A 26,371-nucleotide genomic window follows, 5' to 3' on the forward strand; every position below is an offset into this window, starting at 1 on the left:
GGGAGAGCTTTTTAAAGGGCGGAGTTTGCAACTTGTATGTTGTCTTCGATTGGTAAGTAGAATAAATAATAATAAAGTCCCTAGATTTTAATTGTACACTTATAATTTATATTCGGTGTATATCGAAATGCCATTATTTTAGATTTGATTATTATTCAGACAGCTTCTGAACAGAAACGAGCACGTGACACATGTTACGTTTCTCATCGCTGCCCAAGGTTGATCTATCACAGATGTTTGTGTTTTCGAAATTTTTGCAAAATTACTTTGTATACATTAGCATTAGCCATTAGCACTAACATTATTAGCATTGATCCGTTTAATATTTCTTCATATGTTTCCGTACATAAGCTTCCACTGAAATAGAAATGTATATCAAAAAGATTTAAATGCGGCTCAAACGTGAATTCGGCTTCTGAGCCGCCATGCGCCTCCTGGAGGAGCGATCAGTATCGCTAAACTAAACTGTTTAGCTAGTAGTGTAAATGTTTGTTGACTCGCCTACTGTCACTCCAGCTGGACACAAGTGCACTTTGTTGGAACGAACACCAACTTTACCAACTAAATAAATGATAAACCTGCTCGTTTCCCGCAGGTAAGCCTCTTTAAATCAGAGTCTTGCGTTGTTATCAGTGATTCTGGCGCAGTTTATTTACTCCTAGCAGCTAAAAGTGGTTCATTAAATGTTCTGTGAGATGAATAATAGCCACTGAAAGAAAACAGCACTCTGTTAATGCAGTATTAGGCAGTCAAATCTGTTTAAAGTCGCTTAATCAGTAATAATTTATTCACCAATTTACTTTTTATTCATCAACCCAAATTATTTTCAAAGCATTTTGTTGTGTATTTTCAAAAGGGGATTTTATAATGCAGGAATTAAGTTGCATTTAAAACATCTAGAAAACATTTTCAAAACTACTGTACGTTTTACATGTCTAATATGTTTTAACAAATAAGATCTTACAGCTTTTGGATTAATATTTTTTGACTAGGGTTTAATACATTATAAAATAAAGTGTACACACTATTTAATGCACTATATCTCATTGAATACATTAGAAATAAATATATATTTGTTGTACATTTTTACAAACCATGTTCTGAAAAGCTATTTTAAAATATTGCATGCATTAAATTACCTTCAAATATTTTTAAAGCACAAAACTTTAAATACAACTTGACATTTTAATATTTCTTTAAAAGCACATTTTTATTTTGCACTGTATTATATAAGTTTAGATATAAATCATTTTAAAACTAGACGTAATTGGTAAGAAATAATGCTCTGCTCTATCGTGAGCATTATGAAATGCTGAGATTTCTTGCAGGACACGTTTTTTGTTATGATGTAACCTGTCAGTGTCACATGCTCCGATCCGGTGATGTCATATTTATGGTGTTGTGCTGTTTGTTTGGATGTGAAACACATCTCACAGAGGTCAGCAGTTAGACAGTGTATGCGAACTTGACCCAGCTTACCCCTATTGACCTTTCAGCATGCATTTATTACCAGTTAAAGTGTTACCTAACATATGCAGTGAAAGGCACCTTTGGTTTGTGCAGTGCAATTTATTACTTGAAATGCACACAGCTGGGTAAAGCTACATGCTGAGTGACTATTTGTTGGTTTGCACTGATGTAACAACCATTTTCTTATGTTAGTTCTTACTGTATTTTCAATATCAATTCAGCTTTATTTGTATAGCGCTTTTACAATGTAGATTGTTTCAAAGCAGCTTCACATAAATGGTCATAGTAACTGGAACAGTGTGGTCCAGGTTTTAGTGTTTAAGTTCAGTTCAGTTTAGCTCAGTTCAGTGTGATTTAATCATTACTGAGAGTTCAAACACTGAAGAGCAAATTCATCGATGCGTAGCTCTACCAATCCTGAACCATGCGAGGCAGTGGCGACAGCGGAGAGGGAAAAAAAAAATCAGAGGTAAACTATCTGTTTCTGCTTTCAGTATGGCAATAAATGCCACGTAAAATGGTCTACAAACTCACGCCGGTAGCAATAACTCTGAAAAAAGCACATAATCAGTACCTGAGGAGATCATTGTCATAGTAGTTTATGCTGCTGTTCAGAAATGTTTATAAACAAGGCATTTTGCAAATCGATGTTGCGGGTGATTAGGACAAAAACTCCTTTGAACAGGGAAAAGGTAGCTTTAATTGTATTGCAGCGTCACTCGAATGACACGAAAAACATGCATAATTGTTGTACATTGTCACAAAAGTTATGCTATATTGATGTGTGCATGCCCACTAATCACAGATATGCCTTCTAGATTTGAAGAGTTTTTGGTAACACTTTATATTAACTACACACTATAAATAATTTATTAAGCATTAGCTAATAGTGAATTCATTATCTGTTATGCATTAATTCTACATTAATAAGCGTTAGTAAGCAGTTTATAACTGCAGCTACAAATGCTCTATTCTTGACTTATAAGCAATTTCATAATTTGTTTAATAATTGTATTTTCATACTTAGTTAATCATTTATTTTTCATGAATAAATCAAGTATTGCATTATTTACAAACCATTTGTGTTTAAGAGTAGTTGAGGGTTTTTAGGATCATTCAGAATGAGCTAGTAAATGATTAATAAACTATTGAAATCAACATTTTTATAGCTTATTATTCAGGCATATAACAATGGTTAGTATGTTAATAAATGCTTTATTAACTCAACTTCATCTAGTTTTGTGACCTAATCTAAAGTAAGGACTATTCATGTCTTTATAAATCCTTTATATGATAAATAAAGGCACAGTTAAATTCTAAAAAGGGGGAAAATTACATTATTCATTCCTATTCATTTAAAGATTGTTGGAATTTCTAGCCAATTCCATGCGTGTTCAAGAGAAAAGGTCTGGAGAGGTTTTTCTTCAATGTCAAAAATCGTAACAATTTATTGGAGCTCTGGGTTACGTTACCCCAATGCAATACAAGAATTACATTCAAGAGGTTCGCAACTAACATACATTTCCTGACTCCAGCATATATACACAACCGATCTTAACAGGTGGAGTTTTGGTGTAACGTCACTTGTCAGTCATTGTTCAGTCCTCCATTGGCCGCACCTTCGACATACTTCCTCTTTTTCTACGAATTCTCTGCACAACAACAAAGCATACATCTTTCTGTGCTCTGTGTTCAGTTTTAACACCTCTCTTCAGACAGGAAGTTTCTGCAGAGCTGAATTCTATTTTGGACCCGCATCTATGTACTTCTGCAAAAATGCTAATTACATATACATTTACATTGAGTCATTTAGCAGACACTTTTATCCAAAGCGACTTACAAATGAGGACAAGGAAGCAATTTACACAACTAAGAGCAACAATGAATAAGTACTAAAGGCAAGTTTCAGGTCAGTAAAGTCTAAGAAGGGAAGTATTAGTAGTTTTTTTTTTTTTTTGTACAGTTAGTGTGATATTCAAAGAGGCAATTGCAGATTAGGAAGTGAAGTAAAGACTAAATAGTTGAGTTTTTAGTCGTTTCTTGAAAATAGCGAGTGACTCTGCTGTTCTGATGCAGTTAGGGAGTTCATTCCACCAACTGGGCAGATTGAGCGTGAGCGTTCGCGAAAGTGATTTCTTCCCTCTTTGGGATGGAACCACGAGGCGACGTTCATTCACAGAACGCAAGTTTCTGGAGGGCACATAGATCTGCAGAAGTGAGAGCAGATAAGAAGGAGCAAGGCCAGAAGTCACTTTGTAGGCAAACATCAGAGCTTTGAATTTGATGCGAGCAGCAACTGGCAGCCAGTGCAAACGGACTAGCAGCTGAGTGACATGTGCTCGTTTAGGTTCATTGAAGACAACTCGTGCTGCTGCATTCTGGAGCAGTTGAAGAGGCTTGATAGAGTTAGCTGGAAGCCCGGCTAGTAGAGAGTTGCAGTAATCCAGTTTGGAGAGAACAAGAGCTTGAACAAGGAGTTGAGCTGCATGTTCAGATAAGAAGGGTCGGATCTTTCTGATGTTATAGAGTGCGAATCTGCACGATCGAGCAGTTCTAGAAATGTGGTCAGAGAAGTTTAGTTGGTCGCCAATCGTTACTCCAAGGCTTTTCACCATTTTGGATGCAGTAATGGTTGCCCCATCCATCTGGATTGAAAAGTTATGGTGTAGAATCGGGTTGGCAGAAACTACAAGCATTTCCGTTTTTGCGAGGTTCAGCTGAAGATGATGATCTTTCATCCAGTGTGAAATATCCAACAGGCAGGCTGAGATACGAGCTGGACCCGAGGGATCATCAGGATGAAAAGAGAGGTATAGCTGGGTATCATCAGCATAGCAGTGGTAGGAGAATCCATGTCTCTGGATGACTGGTCCTAGAGATGATGTGTAGATGGAGAAGAGAAGTGGCCTAAGAACAGAGCCTTGAGGTACCCCAGTGTTTAGATCAGGGGTCTCAAACTCGCGGCCCGCGGGCCATTTGCGGCCCTCAGTGCAATATTTTGTGGCCCGCGCCGACCGCTGTACACTGACAGAATCAGCGGAGCGGGGAGAGAGAGCGCTCTCGCTCCGCTGATTCTATCCGTACACAGCGGTCACTGGCATTCCCCGCCCGCCGTGTAAACAAAGGGGCGGGGATGCCAGTGGCGTCACCACGTACCCCGCCCCTTTGTTAGACGCTGTGACGGGAACTCGCGCCGGCCAGAACCAAGGTAAGCTGTTCCCGCCCCTGCCTGCCACTTAGGTGCCTAGCTACAGCCAGCATCTTACAGGGCTCGAAATTGCGACCATTTTGGTCGCATATGCGCCCGAAAATTAATCTATGCGACCTCATAATATATTTGGGCGCATTAGTGCGACTGCAGATAATGGTTGTAGTGCGACCTGTTTTGATTTTTTGTAAAAACGTGCTAATCGCTCTTCCCTGCCGCTATATTGGTTCATATTAGCTGTCAATCACTCAAGGTATTCCTCTTTCAGATGACAGGGAAGGAGCTTTTATGACCACGGGAAATGCAAACGGCTGAAGAGTAAAAACTTAAAGCACACAGGTTTGCAAACCCCACCTAAAATTGAGGTGCAGATGAAAGCGATCATGACACGTCACGTGGTGAATAATGATCCGCCAGCTGAGATCAATCGAGTACGCGCTTCTAGGAGAAGGTGCCCGAATCTCCATGCGTTGCATTCACTGCGTGTTCAGCGCAAATGTCCGCTAAAAGTCAAATTTAATACTGTACATATCATCGCCAAAGAAGCTCGCCTTTACTAAGTTTACACTGAAACTGCGGCTCATAACAAAGACCGGTATTGCGCCGGTGGTATACGCAAGAATCTTGCGCTGCCTGCTCATAAATTGGGTCAGCTGACTCGCCAGCTTTTCCACAAACATGAAAAGACAAAAGACTGAACCTTTAAATTGACACAAACTGAAACCAAAACTTTTAAAGAGTGATAGAAGTGAGACTTTACTTTCTTTCTTTTGTCTATTCTTTTTTGAGGTGTATATTATTATTATTTTTATATACTGATGACTGCTTTGCAGCTTTCATCATTGAATTGAATGATTTATTATAATCTTTTGTTTGTTTTGTAGCAGAAATATTATTTATTAAATTGACATGCATATAAAAACAGCAGTACAAAATAAATATTTCTTACTGCAATGCTTCATTTTTGTTTGATGCAAACTATACAATTATTTTTCATAAAGTAACAGACTTTTTATAGCAGATAACATACATTCATGCATATTCAAGGCAGTATCATAATGAGAAATGTAATTCATTGTTATTATTATTGTCATTTTCATCATCATTATTTTCTAAGGCCTAATTATTAGACATTCATTTTGGAATTATTGCACACAAATATCAATGTCTTCGCAGCATTAGTTAGATAGTTGTTTCTGTTTTTTTGTCAGTCCTATTGATGTTGTTTTAAAATACAATAAATCCTTTAAAAAGCAATTTGCAGCAGTGCTCATTCAGTTTTGGCGGGTGCTTCTAAATTTTTTCTGGTGCTCCTAAATTTATTTTGGTGCTCCTAAATATTTGAAGTTGGGAGCACCGGTGCTACCAAGTAAAAAAGTTAATTTCTAGCCCTTTCTTATATATATTATAGGTAGATACAGACTGGTACAGACTGATGTGACTGGAGTGGGGTGTGGGTATTTTATTTATACATATATACGCCTTTTTTTTAGGTGAGGGAATGGAAGTTTTGAGTGAGTTCCCCCACTTTTTTCCCTAGGACTTGGCCTTTTTGGGAGCACATATTTGTGTGAGAAAAGTTATTCTCCACCTTGAACTTCAGTAAGTCAAAGTACAGGTCTAGACCTAATGATGATCATCTTCAAGCCATACTGAGGGTCTCAACTGCTTCCGCTCTAAAGCCAAATGTGATTCAGATTTGTGAGAAGAAGCGCTGTCAAGTCTCTGGCAGTAAGGAGTAGGCAAAAGATGCCATGTTCAGAAGAACTGTTCATAATCTTCACTCAATGTTCTATTAATGTTCAGGACACTTCATGTTCAGAAGAAATAATTAAAACTGTTAATAATGACATTTGAGGACTTTGTTTTGTGAAATCCCTTATGCGGCCCAGCCTCACCCAGACTTTGCCTCCTGCGGCCCCCAGGTAAATTGAGTTTGAGACCCCTGGTTTAGATGCTGTAGGTTGGACACCTCCCCCCTCCAAGACACCCTGAATGACCTGTCAGAGAGGTAAGATCTGAACCATTGTATAACAGTGCCCGCAACGCCCAGTGACTCAAGCGTAGATAGCAGGATCTGGTGGTTGACAGTGTCAAAAGCAGCTGACAAGTCCAGCAAAATGAGGACTGATGATTTAGAGTCTGCTTTAGCCAGTCTGAGATCCTCCACGACCGAGAGCAGGGCAGTCTCAGTTGAGTGGCCTTTCTTAAAGCCGGATTGCTTGTTGTCCATGAGATTGTTTTGAGTAAGAAAGTCCAGAACTTGATTGAACACTACTTTCTCCAGAATCTTGGCCATGAATGGAAGCAGTAATTAGTATGCACAGCACTCACCTACAACATTAGAAGTTCAGTTAATATATGACCCTTACATGACCAATACAAATAATTGTTTGATTAAAAGAAAAAGAGACAAAAATAATAAAAAATGATTCGTATTATCCAACAAGATACACAACCCTATCTAAAATAAAATTACTGTAAATTAAACATTGCATCTTATTAAATTATAATATTGTTGTTGTTTTATCCAGCTTTATGTCGTATTTTGACTACTGTTATTCAGCAATGTTTAAACTTTACAGTAATTTTACTTTTTTAGAAAAGATTGCACAGATTATCGTTCATTTGATTCTGAGCCTTTATTTGTCATTTGTAAGTCATTTATAAAGACATGAATAGTTCTCACTTTAGATTAGGTCACAAAACTGCATGATGTTGAGTTAATAAAGCATTTATTAACATATTAGTTAACTATTGTTATATGCCTGAATAATAAGCTATATAAACGTTGATTTCAATAGTTTATTAATCGTTTACTAACTCATTCTGAATGATCCTAAGCACCCTCAACTACTCTTAAATACAACTGGTTTGTAAATAATGCAATACTTAATTAAGTCATGAAATATAAATCATTAACTAAGTATGAAGATACAATTATTAAACACATTATATAGGTGCTTATAAGTCAAGAATAGAGAATTTGTAGCTGCATAAACTGCTTACTAACGCTTATTAATGTAGAATTAATGCTTAACAGAAAATGAATTCACTATTAGCTAATGCTTAGTAAATTCTTTATAGTGTGTAGTTATTATAAAATGTTATCAAGTTTTTATTTGGAGTGTTCACCTTATTCTCCGCCGACGAGCGAGCACTGCCATTTGAATCTGTTTGGCTCGAGACTTCCACTTCCATTCATGTTTTGACGTTAAAAACTGCTCGTTACGCGTGATGTTGCAATTTGATATTTTCTTATTATATTATTCATCTTAATCTGTATAGTCGTGCAAACATTTGTTTGTAGAGCAAGTAGTTTGACCGTTTTCTACCGTTTATTATTCCTAGTCATCTCTCCTATAGGCGACTGAATCGGAAGTTCTAAGACAATCACGAAAACAGGCGCACTTCCACATTTTAGAATAAGGTTATTATAGCAGACACTGCTAATTATAGTTTCACATAGATGTTCCATGCCAAAACATAACTTAAATATATGTATTTCTTCTTTTACTTAATTAATTACACATTAAATTGTGTCATTAACCTCTACCCCTCACAAAAACCCAAAAATAGTAATCATTGTTTTTAATTTTGTCACAAAATGATGCTATATTGATGTGCACATGCCCAATAGTCACAGATATATGACTTCTAGTATTTAGGAACCTTTTATTTGGAGTAGCCCCTATGTACAGACACCGCTAGCTATGCTAACTTTAGTTTTATTCACATTACCCCCATACTGAAGAACAGAAGTGAATGAGAATTTTGTTTTACTTCCTAAATTGCCCATTAAGGCGAGGCAGTGGTGCAGTAGGTAGTGCTGTCGCCTCACAGCAAGAAGGTCGCTGGTTCGAACCTCGGCTCAGTTGGCATTTCTGTGTGGAGTTTGCATGTTCTCCCTGCCTTCGCGTGGGTTTCCTCCAGGTGCTCCGGTTTCCCCCACAGTCCAAAGACATGCGGTACAGGTGAATTGGGTAGGCTAAATTGTCTGTAGTGTATGAGTGTGTGTGTGAATGTGTGTGTGGGTGTTTCCCAGAGATGGGTTGCGGCTGGAAGGGCATCCACTGCGTAAAAACTGGCTGGATAAGTTGGTGGTTCATTCCGCTGTGGCGACCCCGGATTAATAAAGGGACTAAGCCGACAAGAAAATGAATGAATTGCCCATTAAGTTGTGTATTATTAACGTCCTCCCGATTCTAAACCTGCTCTTCACAGTAATGTAAAAACAGTAATAATTGTTTTAAATAGTCACAAAGATGCTGTACTATGCTATATTGATGTGCGCATGCCCAGTAGTCGCATATGTTTGATTCCAGATTTACCAAGGCTGCGTCCAAAATTGCCTACAACTCAGTAGGTACTCCATTTAAATTTAAATGTACTACTATGCAATCATATTGTATAAACAAGTAAATTATATACGGTATGTATGTCAGTATTATAAATTTAACATGGATGTAAAACATCCGGCATTTTGTCATCATCACTGACCTACCTACATCAGTTGCGTCACTTTACTTCCAGGCTGCGTCTGAAATCGCATACTTCCATACTATATAGTACGCAAAAAATAGTATGTGAGTTAAGTAGTATGTCCGAACTCATAGAATTCGAAAAACAGTATGTGAGAAGTGCTCGGATGACCTACAATTTCTGGCAAGATTCTGAAGTACCATCCAATGCACACGACGCTATCCCATGCTGCCACTTGATAGAATTCATGAATGGGAGTGAAGCGGCGCAACTGACGCGGGTAGGTCAATTCATCATGACAAAATGGCGGATGTAGTACATCGAAGTTCCATTCATATTACTCGCATTCATACTGTATAGAACGTACTTTTCTAACGGTCCAGGAGTACATGTAGATTCAAATCCCAAACCTACTGAGGAGTAGGCGGGTTTGGACGCAGCCCCATTTATGAATAATCTCGCGGTTCATCATGGTATGCAAAGTGTCCATCCGATGCGCACTTGTTCTCGCCGGAAGTAGTAAGTCATCCAGGTACTTTTCTCATATTGATTTCCAAATTCTATGAATTCGGACATACTACTCGGTTCGCATACTGTTTTTAGCGTAGTATATAGTATGGAAGTTTGCGATTTTGGGCGCAGCTCAACTTTTTATTTGCAGTAGGGACTGTAGCAGACACCGCTAGCTATTCTAACTTTTGTTTTATTCACATAGATGTTCCATACTGAAACAGACGTATACGAGAATGTTTTCTTCTGCTTAATAAATCACCCATTCAATTGTTATTTTTGATTTATTGATGTGCACATGCCCAGTAGCTGCAGATGTATGCCTTGTTGGTTTACTGACTTGTAACCACTATGAAACCGACACTGCTAGCTATGCTAATTTTAGTTTTATTCTTGTAGACGTCCCATCTGAAGTGTTGATGTTCGTGTCTGCCGTCTGCCTTTCTCGGCTGCTGAGATGCGCTCGATGCGTGCATCCTGCCAGGTGTGTGCGTGTGCCCGGAGTCCGCTGGCACACCACTCGTTTGGACATGGACGGCAGCGGCCGTCCAGCCACCTGGGACTCTTTCGGCATTTGGGATAACCGGATAGAGGAGCCCATCCTGCTGCCACCCAGCATCCGCTACGGAACCCCGATCCCGCACATCAGTGTGTCCAGGGTGGGCTGCGCGACTCTGATCGGCCGCCGGCGGGAAAACGAGGATCGTTTCCAAGTGAGCGAGCTGACGCAAAACGTGCTGTACTTCGCCCTGTTTGACGGACACGGGGGCGCGCACGCCGCAGATTACTGCCACAAACACATGGAGCAGAACATCAGGTACAGCACTGAAAAATCTGTCAAAACATACATGAGTGCTCATTTTCTGCTTTTGGAAACTAATAACAAAAATGTTAACAATGTTAATTTAATACTGTCATTCTTTTCACACACTGTTATTCATGATTTTGGTTGAACAATTAATCTGTGCAAGTTAATCCACTGAAGAAATGTTTGCGTTTAGATTGGCCGTTCTTCTCCGATGTTGTTAGTTTGACACTTCAGCCACAATATTCTTAGCCACGCCCATCTTTTACTGTTAGTTTGCTATGAGGGAATGATATGCAGATAAGAAAGTCCTGCCCCTGAACAATATTACAATTTAGATCAGTTGGATGTACAACATACTGAAATAAAAGTCTCACCTACTACTTAATTAATTAAGTAACTTAATTAATTAATGCATTAATTAATTAATGTTAATTAATGCAGACTTTAAATATATATATATATATATATATATATATATATATATATATATATATATATATATATATATATATATTAGAGATGCCACGGTTCTCAATATAATATTGAACTGTATGGTACGTCCTCTACGGTTCAATACGCGCTTGTGAATTGCGGTTTTCTTGGGTTTGCGTTTAAATAATATATGTTGTTTTATATCATCTCGAATTGACTGTGTGTGCCTGTAAGTCCATGAGCTGCGATGAGGAAACTCCTCCCCGCGAGTAAATATCCAATTACTATGCTCTAAAGTTAAGGGGGGCTTGACCATCATTCCACACTTTAACATGGTGAGCGGCGGTGAAGTGAGGCTGAGGCAACAGTACAAGGAAGCGCCGGCGAAGTGAGGCAACAGTATCAGTATCTTGTTTTTTCTTTTGGCGTAAGATTATTTTGCTTATCCCATTGGCAGATTATTATGCTTGTTTTAAGAAAAAAACTATTATTTCTCAAAACAAGACAATATGTTTTGCTTGTCTAGAAAATTCTTCTTGATTTAGGAATTTGTAGATTTTTGGGCTAGAAACAAGACAAAAAATCTTAGTAAGAAAAGCATTTTTTGATGTGTAGCATTGTGAATTAATTTAATTTATTATTATTATTCAATATAGGGAGTGTTTGGAGATGGAAACAGATTTACAGACGGTTTTATCAAAAGCGTTTCTGGAGGTGGATGCAGCTTTGGAAGAGAAGCTGCAGATTTATGGCAATGGTATGAAAAAAAATCATTCACACCAATATACTCGGCAAACATTTACACTGCAATCGCTGCACATTTAATCAATTTGGGGATTCTCTATAGCTGGGTTTCCATCTATGCATTAAAAGTGTAACAATGTACGATGTTTTAATGAAAACATTCAAAAAACACTTGAACAGAGTTGCATATTTAGCAAATTTATAGACTTGAATTACCCCAATTGTTTGTAAGAATGTTCAAATCCAGGCAAATTATCAGTTATCAACTAGTGAGACGGAGTGTGTGTGTGTTCACTCTAATGACGTCACACACCCTTGATTTTTTCTTTGTTTTATAGTAAACTGGGAAACATCAGCGAAGCTTTAAAGGGCCATGAAAGCCCCTCGTTTCAGCAGGGTGTTTTCACACCTCTACTTTGAAAAAAGTCAGAAAAGTGGGCGTGTCCAGCTCTGTTTAGGGGGGAGTGTCGGAGGAAGAAAAGAGGCATGATGTGGGAGAGTCTATTTGGGCATGCACGAGATTCAGAGTCAAAACACACACACACAGGGGAGAAAGTGACTGTGTTTACATGGACATCTGTAGTCGAATCATTCATGTCCCTCGCGACAAACGAGATATTTGATTCGAGGAGCTGCTCTAAGCGTGTATTTTTCATGCAGTGTTTGATACCGCACGGCGAATGAGAGAAAAAAAAACCTCAGCATTTCCCAGAAACTTAGATGCACTTGGCAGGTAGTGTCAGAAAGCCGCGTGTGTTATTCCGGTCACAAAATGTGGTGAAAATCCTACACAAGGTTATAGTTTGGTTGTGGTGTTAACATGTTTACACTTGGTGCAATAGTTTGTTCAATACAAACAAACTGAATAAACAAAGAGCACTGGTCGCTCACTTACCACATCTGTAGAGACAGGACAATCACCAGCAACTAGAGCCGCGTCTTTATTAAGAGGAGACTACAAGCGAATCCGGATCTCAGCGTTTGCAGATGAGAACAGCTCTCAGGTAAACAATAATTCTCCTTAGACACGTAAGTTATTGTTGTCGAGCAACGCGTACACTGTTAATCCACACGTGACTCCAGCTGAGCTCTTACAGAGAGAAAATGAAAACAAAACTTCACTGCAGCAAACTATAAAAGCAACACTTCACGCTTGTTTTGCCAACACAACGTGGCGTCTCTGTCATCTAAACACTGTGACAGTGATGAATATTAATGAAGTTGCTCAATAGAGCGCGCTGATTGGTTTGAACCAAGCCTTACTCATGCATTAATGCAGCACACTGTAAGACGTAATAAGACACACTCTGGCTCAGACGTCCAGTCTGCACGCTGGAATACACGCTATTATCTCATGACCGTGACGCAGCTTCAAAAATTCGTTTCAAACCGGAAGTACGAATTTGCTTGAAATAACACAAAAACAACCAATTTACACTTTTTAGTGAAATATAGGTGTCCTAATAGTGTTTTTAGCAGTGTGGGACACATATACGACTGTCAACAGCTCAAAACATGTGTTTTGTGTTTTATTCGACTGCACAGAGCAGCATTATAACAGAAGCCTAAAATGTATTAAGTGTGATAAAACAGCGCTGCTTCTTCTCCAAGTGATCACGAGCTGAGGAACCAGAAATGCTGTACTGTGGTATAATAAAAACTCCACTGCTTTCGCATTTTGTATACAATATTCTTAGCCACGCCATTCTTACCATTACTTTGCTATGAGGGAATGATGCAGAAAATAAAGCCCCGCCCCCTACTCAATATTCAGCTTTCATTGGAAGAACATCGACATAGTGAAATATAAGTCTCAGCAATTTCCACATAACACAGACTTTAAGTAAAGTAATGAACATAATGAAATGACTTTAAATTATGCGTGTTTGCTGTTCAGCCTCCCTCATGATGGTGGGCACGACGGCGACAGTGGCTCTGCTTCGGGACGGCATTGAGCTGGTGGTCGGCAGCGTTGGAGACAGTCGAGCTCTGCTGTGTAGGAAAGGAAAATCACGCAAACTCACAGACGATCACACTCCGGAGAGAAAAGACGAGAAACACAGGTACACACACACTTACACATACATGCACAGATACTTGCATAGTTGTACTGACACTACACTACCTGACAAGCAGCAAAGTTGCTTCTAGTTGATCATTTGGAAAAGTGTCAGAAGGTGGATTTCTCTGCTGAATCATCTGTTCTGCATCCTGATCATCACCAATACTGCAGAAGACCTACTGGAACCCACATGGAGCCAAGATCCTCACAGAAATCAGTCAAGTTTGGTCAAGGAAAAATCATGGTTTGGGATTACATTCATTATGGGGGTGTGCGAGAGATCTGCAACATTAACAGCCTGAGGTATCAAGACATCTGTGCTGCCCACTACATTACAAACCACAGGAGAGGGACAATTCTCCAGCAGGATAGCGCTCCTTCTCATACTTCAGCCTCCACATCAAAACTCCTGAAAGCAAAGAAGGTGAAGCTGCTCTAGGATTGGCCAGCCCAGTCACCAGATATGAACATTATTGAGCATGTCTGGGGTAAGATGGAGGAGGAGGCATTGAAGATGAATCCAGATGAACTCTGGGAGTCCTGCAAAAACTTTTTCTTTGCCATTCCAGATGACTTTATTAATGCGTGATTCCACCAATCAGACCATTCCTAACCCACTCTAAAGGGCCAGGGTTTTTTCACTACAGTCATCTTCGATTTGAAGAATCCCCCCTTCCACCCCTACCTCTTCACCTTTCCCTCCATAGGGCGGCACTGTTGCCTCACAGCAAGAACGTCACCGGTTCTAGTCCTTTAACAGGCCGGTGGTCGTTTCTGTGCGTAGTTTGCATGTTCTTCCCGTGCTTGCGTGGGTTTTCCCCGGGTCCTCTGGTTTCCTCCCACATTCCAAAAACATGCTCAACAAGTAAATTAATAAATCTAAATTTTGCACTACAGTTAATCCCTCACCATGCAGCATATCTTTTCATAGCATTCAATTTTTAGTCATCAGATTTTATCAAGGGGGAGTTGTCGAGGTCTACTTGAGCTCAAGGCTCCCCTCTTGCCCTTCAAACGGGAGGGAGCCCAGGGCTCAAGAACCTTTGAGTTTAGGGCTCTCTCCCGGGACAGCATGCCAAACTTGCTTATAATCAATCATCAGCTAAGTGTGAACTCTTGAAATGAACATTATTGAGCATGTCTGGGGTAAAATGAAGGAGAAGGCATTGAAGATGAATCCAGATGAACTCTGGGAGTCCTGCTGAACGCTTTCTTCTTCATTCCAGATGACTTTATTAATCAGTGATTTGAGTCATGTGAGAGATGTATGGATGCAGTCCTCCAAGCTCATGATGGAGTCAGACACAATATTCATTCTGTCTCCACTGCAGCAGGACTTTATATTCTAAACTGGACATTATTTCTGTTCAGTCATGAGACTTTTGTCTGAGCAAACTCAGACCTTAATGTCCTAATGAAATCATTAAAAATCAAGACATGATCAGATTTTATTGTGCTCAAATAAGTGTAATCTAGGTCAGTGGTTCTCAAACTTTTTACACCAAGTACCACCTAAGAAAAAGTTGGTCTCTCCAAGTACCACCATAATGACCAGTAATGAAATAAAGCAGTGAAGTCGGCCAAATTAAGCAGCTACAGCACTGCACAGTTCAAAAACAAGTCATATTCATATTTATACAATTTTTCATAGATTTTGAAATGTTTGTTGCATGTACATATGACGTATTTGTAAAACTTTTTGAAATCTAAACATTAACTTGTTTGTAGATTGCTAGGGAACCCGTTTTTTCTCAGAGGATGTCAAGCTGACAGAACATTGCTGCACTCTAATACGAGTTCTATTTATGGAGAAAATTAAGAAGCACTGCAGTGTGTGGGTGTTCTGTGTTTGAGATAATTAGTAAAACGAAGTTATATTCTGTATGAAATATGAAGCTGATCAGTTGATTCTTGTCACGTGACTCGCAGTGCGGCATTCATAAAAGTTAAGATGTTTTCAACTGGGCATTCCTGGAATACGCAAGCGCGTTGTGCTGCAGTTCTTACTCCTTTTTCTAGCCTGTGGGTTAAATTTTAACACTCAAGCGATCGAGATGTAACAAGAGAATATGGTAATTTTTCAAAATTGTATAAATTTTTTCTTTCATTTCTCAGTGATTCCTCCGCGTGCCACTAGAAGTAAGCCCGTGTAACACGAGTGGTAAACACACCACAGTTTGAGAACCACTGATCTAGAGGCCTTTATATTTCATATAAGCCACTTCTGATACCAAACGATCAACTAGAAGTCAATTATTATTATTTGTTGTTTCTAAAACTTAGATAGGTGACAAGACTAGTAGTGTATGTGCCTGTGGTGATTTCAGCAGTTATGAATTACACAGTGTTTTTACTGTTTTTTTTTCTTTATTACAGACATGCTCTGTTTTTAAAAAAGGCTTTAAACTTGTAAAAGTCATTGTTGACAAAGTCCCTTTAACGCAAGTCATTTCACTCGGCAGCCATCTTTGAAATGCCTCTTGGGCAGTATGCCTGGGCGTTCTGTTTGAATGGGGAAACATCAAATTCTCCAAAACTGCTTGCCAAGCTTACGATTACTTTACGTATTATGAATAGCCACTAAAATGAAACAACATCTGTCTGTTTAGTTTCATTTCTAAATGTTCGTATCACACAAAATCTGCAAAAACTTACCCATAGTCCAAGCCCCTCCCCCGGAGAATTGTCATTCTTTAGCGACCACTGATTGGCTCCCGTACTAGAAGATAGGCTTTATCCGCCATATAGTGATCTCTGATTGGCTCCTGTACTAGAAGATAGGCTTTATCCGCCATATAGTGATCTCTGATTGGCTCCTGTACTAGTAGGCGGGGCATCATTCACCATATTGACTGTTACACTTTTCCCCATTCAAAAGTATACGAGTGACACGACTTGTGTATTCTACAGTCTTTGTTGTTGAGCTGCAGCAAAGAGCTTAGAATGACCAAGAGGCGACACTTAATAGAACGTTCCATTGCAACAGCAGCGCACAGCAACAGCCCCGGATTCCGTCGTTTTGGAGTGAAAACGATCGGCTGTCCATTGGATCTTATTGCTGTTGTGATGGAAAGCAGCTGCTTTGTTTTATATTTATTTATTTAAACAGCGCATTAAAGCTGAGATGCAACCTGAAAGATGACAATACAACACTTACTATCACAATCATCAGCACTTTTAATAGTTTATTGTACAGACTTATAATATGCTGTTGTTCTATTGGAGTTTTCAGTCCAAAATGGCCGCCGCGCCATCTAGTGGCTGTTTACCAAATTGCACTAGAGTGTCGCCTCTTGGTGATTCCATGCTCTTTGGCTGCAGATGATCACAGAGCGCTAAACAGATCTTTTAATCCCAGTTTCTTTGCAAATCCTGTTCTGTGGACATGTTTATATGCGTTACTATGTAGACACGTTAATATGCAGCTGTCAATCAATTCAGTGGGCTATGTCATGTTGTGTCGGGCCTCAAAATCACAGAGATTTTCTTCCTATTTTAACATCAGGAAATTGAAAAAAAAAAGATGCTTGTTGTGTTTATATTACACCACTGTGACAGCGGACACACTATACTACACACAGTTCTGTCCCAGCTTCCAAAGGTTGATTTTGCATCATAGGTTCCCTTTAAATTGCACTGAATACCAGTATTAATGCCAAATCAAACATTACGTACTGTCATAAGGGGATTTCAAAAATGACAATAAAAGCTATTATGTTAAAAAATGTTGAATTAAACAGCACATGGGAATAATTTTGTCTTGTACTGTATGTCAAAGCCCTGGCGCTCCAGCAGTAGTGTGTTCTGGCATGTGTAGTGATATTAGAGCTTTCTGCCCATGTGCTATTAATATCAGCAAAGACCCTGAGACTCACATTACAGCTCACTTCTGTCTGAAACATGCACGCAGTGTTACACAAGCATCGTTTTTATTTTTATTTTTTTTGTAATGTTTGTTTTATTTAACATTTTTATAAGGTATTTAACAAAACAAAAAGAGTAGAATAACAATAAAAAGAAAAAAAATAATACAAAATAATTGACATTAGCCCCTCAGAAAAAGAGGAGGGATCATCTCAGTTACCAAATATACACAAACATATTTACATGACATATGTAGCATAAACATACACAAAAAGTCAGTGTCATGAATATATGGGTTAGAGATGAAAATTTACAAAGGTAGAATGCTATTGAGTCTTGAAATAGGTCCCCATGTGGTTTCAGCTTTTTTCTGTGAAGCTTCAAGATGCAGTCGTTACATGTGAATGACATAAAGCAGCTCATTCACCATCTCTTAAACAGGGAGCCTTTGGAGATTTCCAATTAAGTTAGATCATCTTTTTAGCTGTAATCATGCCAACCGTCAGGGCTTGCTGTTGGTTTGATGGAAAGGTGTCCATTATATTTGAATATCCAAAAATAGCCAGATTATAGTCTGGTAGGATTTTGGTTCCATAAGCACTGGAAAACAACTCAAAAATGCTGGATCAAAACTGATGAACAGGACTAAACCAAAATATATATGGCAAAGTCCTCTCTGCCCCACCACATCTGTCGCATATTAAGTGCAACCCTTCAGCAGCTGCATAAAATATCTTAATTTTTCTCAGACTGCTAATATTATAAATTTTAACCACAAATATATTGTGCAAAAGTTTACCACCCCCCCTTTCCTTTTGCAATGTCAGTTCATGTTTTAGCATTTATATTAATTGTAGTCCTCTGGTTGCGTAAAAACATTGATCTTGAATTCATATTTACTATGATCTTCTATGTGAAGCTGCTTTGACACAATTCACATTGTAAAAGTGCTATAGAAATAAAGGTGAATTGAATTGAATTTAGGAGATACAGAGGGAAAGATTTTACTTAATCTAGTTTCAGAGAAATGAAGGCGATGTAAAACTTTTGATTTATGTCTCGAATTTCTTGAAGCTTTTTTTATTCTCGACAGGGCTTCTTCCCAGATCTCATCAGCCACTTCTTCATTTAAATCCATGGCCCAAGCTGTCTTAACGTGCTTAGTGCATATTGGAGCCTCAAAAATACAAACAAAGCTTGATATCAGGTGTCTAGTATTAGGGTTCGAGGATAGAAGATTCTGAATAATACGACTTTCAGGTTAATTTATATGCACAAGCATCGTTTGATTGACTTTGCAGAACACTTTCTGCATTGGACACAGTGGTATATGCATTCCATGTAAAGAAGTTGCTGTTCTGTGTGGAAAACCAGTGTATGAGAAAAAATATGTATTTAGATGGTAAAATGACGCCTAAATCATTATTGAAAAGACAAATGCACAATCACCCTTAACAATCAACTTGCCTAATTACCATAATTACCCTAGTTAAGCCTTAAAATGTCACTTTAAGGTGAATACCATAGATATATATTATAGATATCACATAGGGACCCTGAGCATGCGTCAATAGCGCCGCCACATTGGTACAGTGCTCCCAGGACAAATGTCATTCAACCGCACTAGTCAAGACAGTGTTATTACATGAAGATGCTGGACTTTAGCGCTGTCTACGAGTGTAGTAACGAGCAAACAAAGAAAACAAAGCACAAAAGGCAGAACATTTCATAGGTAATATTAAGTTTTTTACGTTTTTGTATGTTCTGAACTTTTGTGCTAATAAGGTGATGTTATTGATGATAACAGTCACTTACTGCAGTCACCATACGGCAAAGCAGCTCCAACTCGCACTAAACACTCGGCTTATGCTAGTTTTGTTGAATAAAATCAGCAAACAATGCAAAAGAAATATGACAACGAGATGCTGCGCTGCCAGAAACTTGTATTATTGTCGGCTAGTGAAAGAGTCGTTCATAATGGAGATTCATTCACAAGCGAATCGCTCCCTCCGTCAGTATGACAAGTGAAAGCAGGAGAGGAGCTGTGTTTCAGGACATGATTAGATCAAGTTTAACAGGGAGGGTGAATAGTACATTTCTGTAAACACAAACACAAGCTTTTTGTCAGGAATGTCCGTGCGGTCACTGATCCATCAATGTAGAAAAGTGATGTAAAATTATAATTTTTGTAATTAGAAAAAAAAAACATACTAACATCCAGGAAAACTCCCGATCACAGATATATGTGTATATCTCTGGCTTTGGATGGCCACAGTCCTCCACTGTACCTTGGTCCCGCATTCATTTCAAAGGAGCGCTACCCTGTACCAAGATGGCGGCGCTATTGACGCATTCCGCCCAACAGACAACAATAGGGCAGGCGACATCTAATGTATATATCTATGACTGAATACTAGTATCCTGAAGAATATCTAATCAAATATTATGTGCTGTCATGATGGCAAATATAAAATAAATCAGTTATTAGAGATGAGTTATTAAAACTATTATGTTTAGAAATGTGTTGGAAAAAAATCTGCTCTCTGTTAAACAGAAATTGGGGAAAAATATACAGGGGGGGGGCTAATAATTCTGACCTCAATGGTATATATAACTATTATTATTAAATAATTTAACTAATATGTCTTTTGTAGGATCCGTCAGAGTGGTGGGTTCGTGACCTGGAACAGCGTCGGCCAGGCTAACGTTAACGGCCGCTTGGCAATGACCCGCAGCATCGGAGACTTTGACTTGAAAAAAAGTGGCGTGATCGCTGAACCAGAGATCACACAGACTCTAGTATGTGCTTTTCACATTATTTCATCCCTATGACTTTTAAAATGTATTCCCTCATTGTTTGACATGAAACCAGGGTGTGGATTACTGGGTGTATGGGTATTTAAGTCCTTTAATATTGAGAAATAGTTTGCTGTTATTCATTCATTTTCCTTCAGGTTAGTCCCTTTATTCACAGCAGAATGACCCACTAATTTATCCAGCACATGTTTTACACAGCGGATGCTGTTCCAGCTGCAACCCAGTACTGGGAAACACCCATACACACCCATTCACACACTTACACTACAGCCAATTTAGTTTATTCAATTCACCTATAGCGCATGTGTTTGGACTGTGGGGGACCCAGCCAGGGCTCAAACCAGTGACCTTCTTGCTGTGAGGCCACAGTGCTAACCACTGAGCCACTGTGTTCTCCCAGTTAGCTGTTAACTTTGTCTTAAATAATAATTCAATAGTTAATAAATATAAATATTCATTTGACCACCCCTATAATGGTTCGTACCATTGTGAATGCACAAACACGCCAAGAGAAAATATTACCCCAGCAGTCTGTTTACAATGTTTTTTTGTAAGATATAGCTGTTTGTATCTATATTTAGCCTATAAGTGAAGTAAAATCAGACGCAAAGTTTGCATTTTAATAAATACTAATGCTTGCACATGGAATTTAAAGAGTTAAATGCATACAATACTTCAAGATCGTCCATTTATTAGTGCAGGATGCGTCAAGGTCATCTTCGAGAAGCACACATCTGCTGAAATAGAGTAGGTCAGAATACACTCAATATCAAACACTCAAAACAGAAATTAATTTTTTTTTTTTTCGGCTTAGCCCCTTTATTAATCTGGGGTCGCCACAGCGGAATGAACCACCAACTTATCCAGCATATGTTTCACGCAGCGGATGCCCTTCCAGCTGCAACCCATCTCTGGGAAACATCCATACATACTCATACACTATGGACAATTTAGCCCACCCAATTCACCTGTACCGCATGTGTTTGGACTTGTGGGGGAAACCGGAGAACCCGGAGGAAAGCCACGCGAACATAGGGAGAACATACAAACTCCACACAGAAACGCCAACTGACCCAGCTGAGGCTCGAACCAGCGACCTTCTTGCTGTGAGGCGACAGCACTACCTACTGAGCCACTGGGTTGCCCTGAAAACTGAAATAAGTTTGATTAATAAATTAGATGTAATTGAATTAAATATATAAATTTGGTTTACTTAAGCATGTATTACACAAACTAACATTGACAGAGTTAACCCCCCCAGTCTTCAGTGTATAATTCACACCCTGCATAAAGTGTCAGTGAAAGTAATCTGTGGTGTTTGCTGTAGTTGCAGCACGCTCACGACTCCTTCCTGGTCCTCACCACTGACGGCGTCAACTTCATCATGTCCAACCAAGAGATCTGTGACATCATCAACCTGTGCCACGACCCCACCGAGGCGGCAAACGTCATCGCTGAGCAGGTGCGCAATCATGCATTAAACTTCCCACACAATATCTCTACAGCTCTAAAAATCTGGCTCGGCCTGTCGTCATCAGTGTTGGGAAAAGTTACTTTTGAAAGTAGTGCATTACAAAATTGAGTTACTCGCCGAAAAAAGTAACTATTAAGTGCGTTGCTTAGCTACTCTTTATGGAAAGTAACGCGTTATATTACTTTTGAGTTACTTTTACATTACTTTTCCTTAACTGGCTCTCTCTTTCAAAACTTAGAGGTTAAGCAGGGCTCGAAATTAACTTTTTTACTTGGTAGCACCGGTGCTCCCAACTTCAAATATTTAGGAGCACAAAAAAAATGTTAGGAGCACCAGAAAAAATGAATGAGCACCGCTGCAAATTGTTTTTTAAGGGATTTATTGTATTTTAAAACAAAATTAATAGGACTGACAAAAATCAGAAACAGCTATCTAACTAATGCTGCGAAGACATTAATATTTGTGTGCAATAATTCCAAAAGGAATGTCTAATAATTAGGCCATAGAATATTAATGATGATGAAAATGACAATAATAGTAACAATGAATTCCATTTCTCATTATGATGCTGCCTTGAATGTGCATGAATGTATGTTATCTGCTATAAAAAGTCTGTTACTTTATGAAAAATAATTGTATAGTTTGCATCAAACAAAAATGAAGCATTGCAGTAAGAAATATTTATTTTGCACTGCTGTTTTTATATGCATGTCAATTTAATAAATAATATTTCTGCTACAAAACAAACAAAAGATTATAATAAGTCATTCAATTCAATGATGAAAGCTGCAAAGCAGTCATCAGTAAATAAATAAATAAATAATATACACCTCAAGAAAGAATAGACAAGAGAAAGTAAGTAAAGTCTCACTTCTATCACTCTTTAAAAGTTTTGGTTTCAGTTTGTGTCAATTTAAAGGTTCAGTCTGAGCTGATCTTCATGTTTCTGTGTTAGTGGTAAAGCAGGCGAGTCAGCCGACCCAATTTATGTGCAGGCAGATCAGGATTCTTGCGCTAACCATTGGCACAATACCGGTCTTTGTTATGATGAGCCGCAGTTTCAGTGTAAACTTAGTAAAGGCGAGCTCCTTTGACGATGATGTGTTCAGTATTAGATTTGGCTTTTAGTGGACGCTGAACACGCAGTGAATGCGACGCATGGAGATTCGGGCGTCTTCTCCAAGAAGCTTGTACTCGATTGATCTCAGCTGGCGGATCAATATTCACCACGTGACGTGTCATGATCGCTCTCATCTGTGCCTCAACTTTAGGTGGGGTTTGCAAACCTGTGTGCTTTAAGTTTTTACTCTTCAGCCGTTTGCATTTCCCGTGGTCATAAAAGCTCCTTCCCTGTTATCTGACAGCGGAATACCTTGAGTGATTGACAGCTAATATGAACCAATATAGCGGCAGGGAAGAGCGATTCAGCACGTTTTTAGAAAGAACCAAAACAGGTCGCACTACAACCATTACCTGCAGTCGCACTAATGCTCCCAGATATATTATGAGGTCGCATAGATTAATTTTCGGGCGCATATGCGACCAAAATGGTCGCAATTTCGAGCCCTGTTAAGTTACACTCACCTTTTTATAGAGAAACTCTGCATTTAACAGAACCTATATAACCTGCAGCGTCATTTTCCTTTAAAAAATGAAGGATAAAATTATATTTGGAGAACTTTCTGAGCCCAGAGCTATACATGCTGTCTATACAGATTAATGAAAGCATGTACAGTAATGTATTTGCTACTTTTGTACGTTTTGGGTTATTAGTAGGCCCACACGGAATCTGCGCGCACAGAATTCTGCAGATTTTCCACAGAATTCCGCAGATTTTCCACAGAATTCCGCAGATTCCGATTTTTAGCCCATTATTAATTCTGTTTATTTACTTGAGTAAATGTGTAAACCTGAATTTATTCGGTTTTTATTCAGTAATTTATTACTTTTTATTTAATATATTAAGGTGTAAGTTATGATACTTCGCTGGATACTCCCAAAATAATTCAGCAGAAATCCACAGATTTTTACCAAAATTCTCCGCAGAAATAGTAAGAAACGTCTGCAGATTCCGTCTGGCCCTAGTTATTAGTATGATTAAATTCACAGTCTACTAAGATAAAGAGTGCAATAAAGCCCAAGAGTACTACCATGAAATAATTTATATTAAGGCAAAAACACATTTGAAACCTTTAAAATGTTTAATAACAAAATAAACAGAAAGACGATAAAAAAACCCAGCTTAAAATAAATCTTTGAACTTTATACACTGAATAAATTGCTTCACATGGCCTTAATAAATGTGTAAATCAATTGCCAAAAGAAAAAGTAATCGTACTATATTACAAAACAGTAGTCGCTTCTACGGTAACGTTAGACAGTGGCTGCATCCCCTCAACAAAAAGAGCTATAAACAATTTTTGAGCTAAGTCGAATGAATTGTTTTACCTGGGGAACGTGATCTGATGTCTACCATGTGTTGTTTTGCTGGAGGTGGGGTGCGAGTGTAGTGCTTTGCATCCAGTTTTTTTCTTAATGTCGTGTTTCTTGCAGTTGTCAAGAGTTTTACTTACAATCTACACTTATCGACAATCCACTTCTTTTCTTTGATGAGTTCAAAATAACAAGAATCCATAGCAAAAAAAAAAGTCTGCGGCCTGCCAATCTGACTCTCTGTATTAATGACGGGCGATTTACGAAAGAATCCTTTGTTTTAACCAGATCTTCTAAGTGGACCGGTCGAATCAGTTCATTATATTGAATTATATTGAGTTGTTATGAAATGGTTTGCATCTGCAGTAAGTACTAACATACCATATACTCCGGACTCGAAAGAAACCCATATTCTGAGTTATTCAGTTACTAGAACAGTACACCGACTCAAATGCTGTGAAAAACAGACCTGATGATGATGATGAGTGCGAGCCGACTGTCTGTTCCTTCGCAACACGCTCTCTCATTGAGTGTGTGATTTAAGACAAGATCATTTTTATACCGCAATATGTTTTTTAAAGTCAGTTGAGCAAGGTAAAAAGCTTTACTCGCGTTACATTTTTTAAAAAGTAACTTAAATTATATTACTTTTTTTTAAAGTAATGCATTATATTACTTGTTTCTATAGAAAAGTAATACTATTACGTAACGTATGTTAATTATAAGGAGTTATACCCAACACTGGTCATGATTATTAAATAACCATCCATAATTATGGTTGTATTTTATTGTTTCTTTTGATACATGACAGGATATAGCAAAAACATACTACAGGTATAAACAGTTGAATTATTCGTCCTCCTGAAGAAAAAATATTATAGGAAATACTGTGAAAAATTCCTTGATTTGTTAAACATCATTTGGGAAGCATTTGAAAAAGAAAAAAAAAATCACAAGAGGATGAATAATTCTGGCTTCAGCTGTATATTACGAGATGAGCAAGTGAAAGAAAGAAAAACAGAGCAACAGTTTTTTGACTGGAGTTTATTGTTATACTCACATGAGATATCACTAAAGATTTTTTTAATTTGAATAAAACCCGAGTCAACTTATTGCCAGACTAATTTCCTGATAATTCTGATAGCACAAGTGTTTGTGTCGTCCAGGCTCTTCAGTACGGCTCTGAGGACAACAGCACAGTGATCGTGGTCCCGTTTGGAGCCTGGGGGAAACATCAAAACACAGACTACACACACGACATGAGCCGAAACTTTGCCTCCATAGGCCGCTGGTCTTAACATGAAGACTAACACTCTCCAACTACAGCACTGCCGTTACACTGACAACTGCACTATGAGGAGGAGGAAACATCTGCTTTAAACCAACCTTTACATCTAAAGACAGAAGGTGTGGCGGATTATTTGCTTTATTATTCGTGACCCTGGACGCAAAACCAGGCTTATGCTGCATGGATAGATTTGTGGAAGGAGCCAATATATTATATATATATATATATATATATATATATATATATATATATATATATATATATATATATATATATATATATATATATATATAATAAAAGGGGTTTTTAACCAATACATACGTACACTGAAATTAATGATTAGTTACAATGTGCGTATTGTGTAAATACATGTTTATGCATTGCACTTACAGTGGGAAAATAAGTATTGAACACAGATTTTTTTCCTTTGTGAAAACAACTCACTCTTTTAACTGTACATAATCAGCAGCTTTCTGTATATATTTTAGTGATGTGTTTATCAGTGTAAATGCCTAGTCTAGAGCAGTGGTTCCCAACCTGTTTTTGCCCGAGATCCCCTTTTCCCCTGAAAATATTGTAAGGCCCCCTCCACGTTTAATGATATCATCACGCATAAAAGTTTGCAGTAATGATGACAAAGAATGTTGTTTTCAAACAAACGGTGTGTTCATTACTATATCAAGATATGTTTATGCACAAATAATAGCCTAATGCAAAATATACAAGCAAAACATCGCACACTATGCCATCCGTACTGGCCCAGGCCCGTTTCCCGGATC

General features: G+C 38.4%; 1 protein-coding gene across 2 annotated transcripts; it reads left to right on the forward strand.

Annotated features, from left to right (window-relative positions):
- ppm1ka (protein phosphatase, Mg2+/Mn2+ dependent 1Ka) lies at positions 1-26,251 on the forward strand. Of its 2 annotated transcripts, none has more exons than XM_087307909.1 (7): positions 1-52; positions 10,070-10,487; positions 11,567-11,667; positions 13,552-13,717; positions 20,235-20,379; positions 21,725-21,859; positions 25,471-26,251. In XM_087307909.1, the coding sequence occupies exons 1-7, from the start codon at positions 37-39 to the stop codon at positions 25,600-25,602; spliced, it is 1,113 nt and encodes a 370-aa protein (XP_087164035.1). In that variant the 5' UTR covers positions 1-36; the 3' UTR covers positions 25,603-26,251. The 2 variants fall into 2 exon arrangements, with proteins under 2 accessions (XP_087164035.1, XP_087164036.1); XM_087307910.1 differs by lacking the exon at positions 1-52 and adding an exon at positions 492-595.
- The last annotated feature ends 120 nt before the right edge of the window (positions 26,252-26,371 follow it).

This window comes from Danio rerio, chromosome 23 (assembly GCF_052040795.2).
Source record: "Danio rerio strain M-AB ecotype USA chromosome 23, GRCz13ab, whole genome shotgun sequence".
Lineage (NCBI taxonomy): Eukaryota > Metazoa > Chordata > Actinopteri > Cypriniformes > Danionidae > Danio > Danio rerio.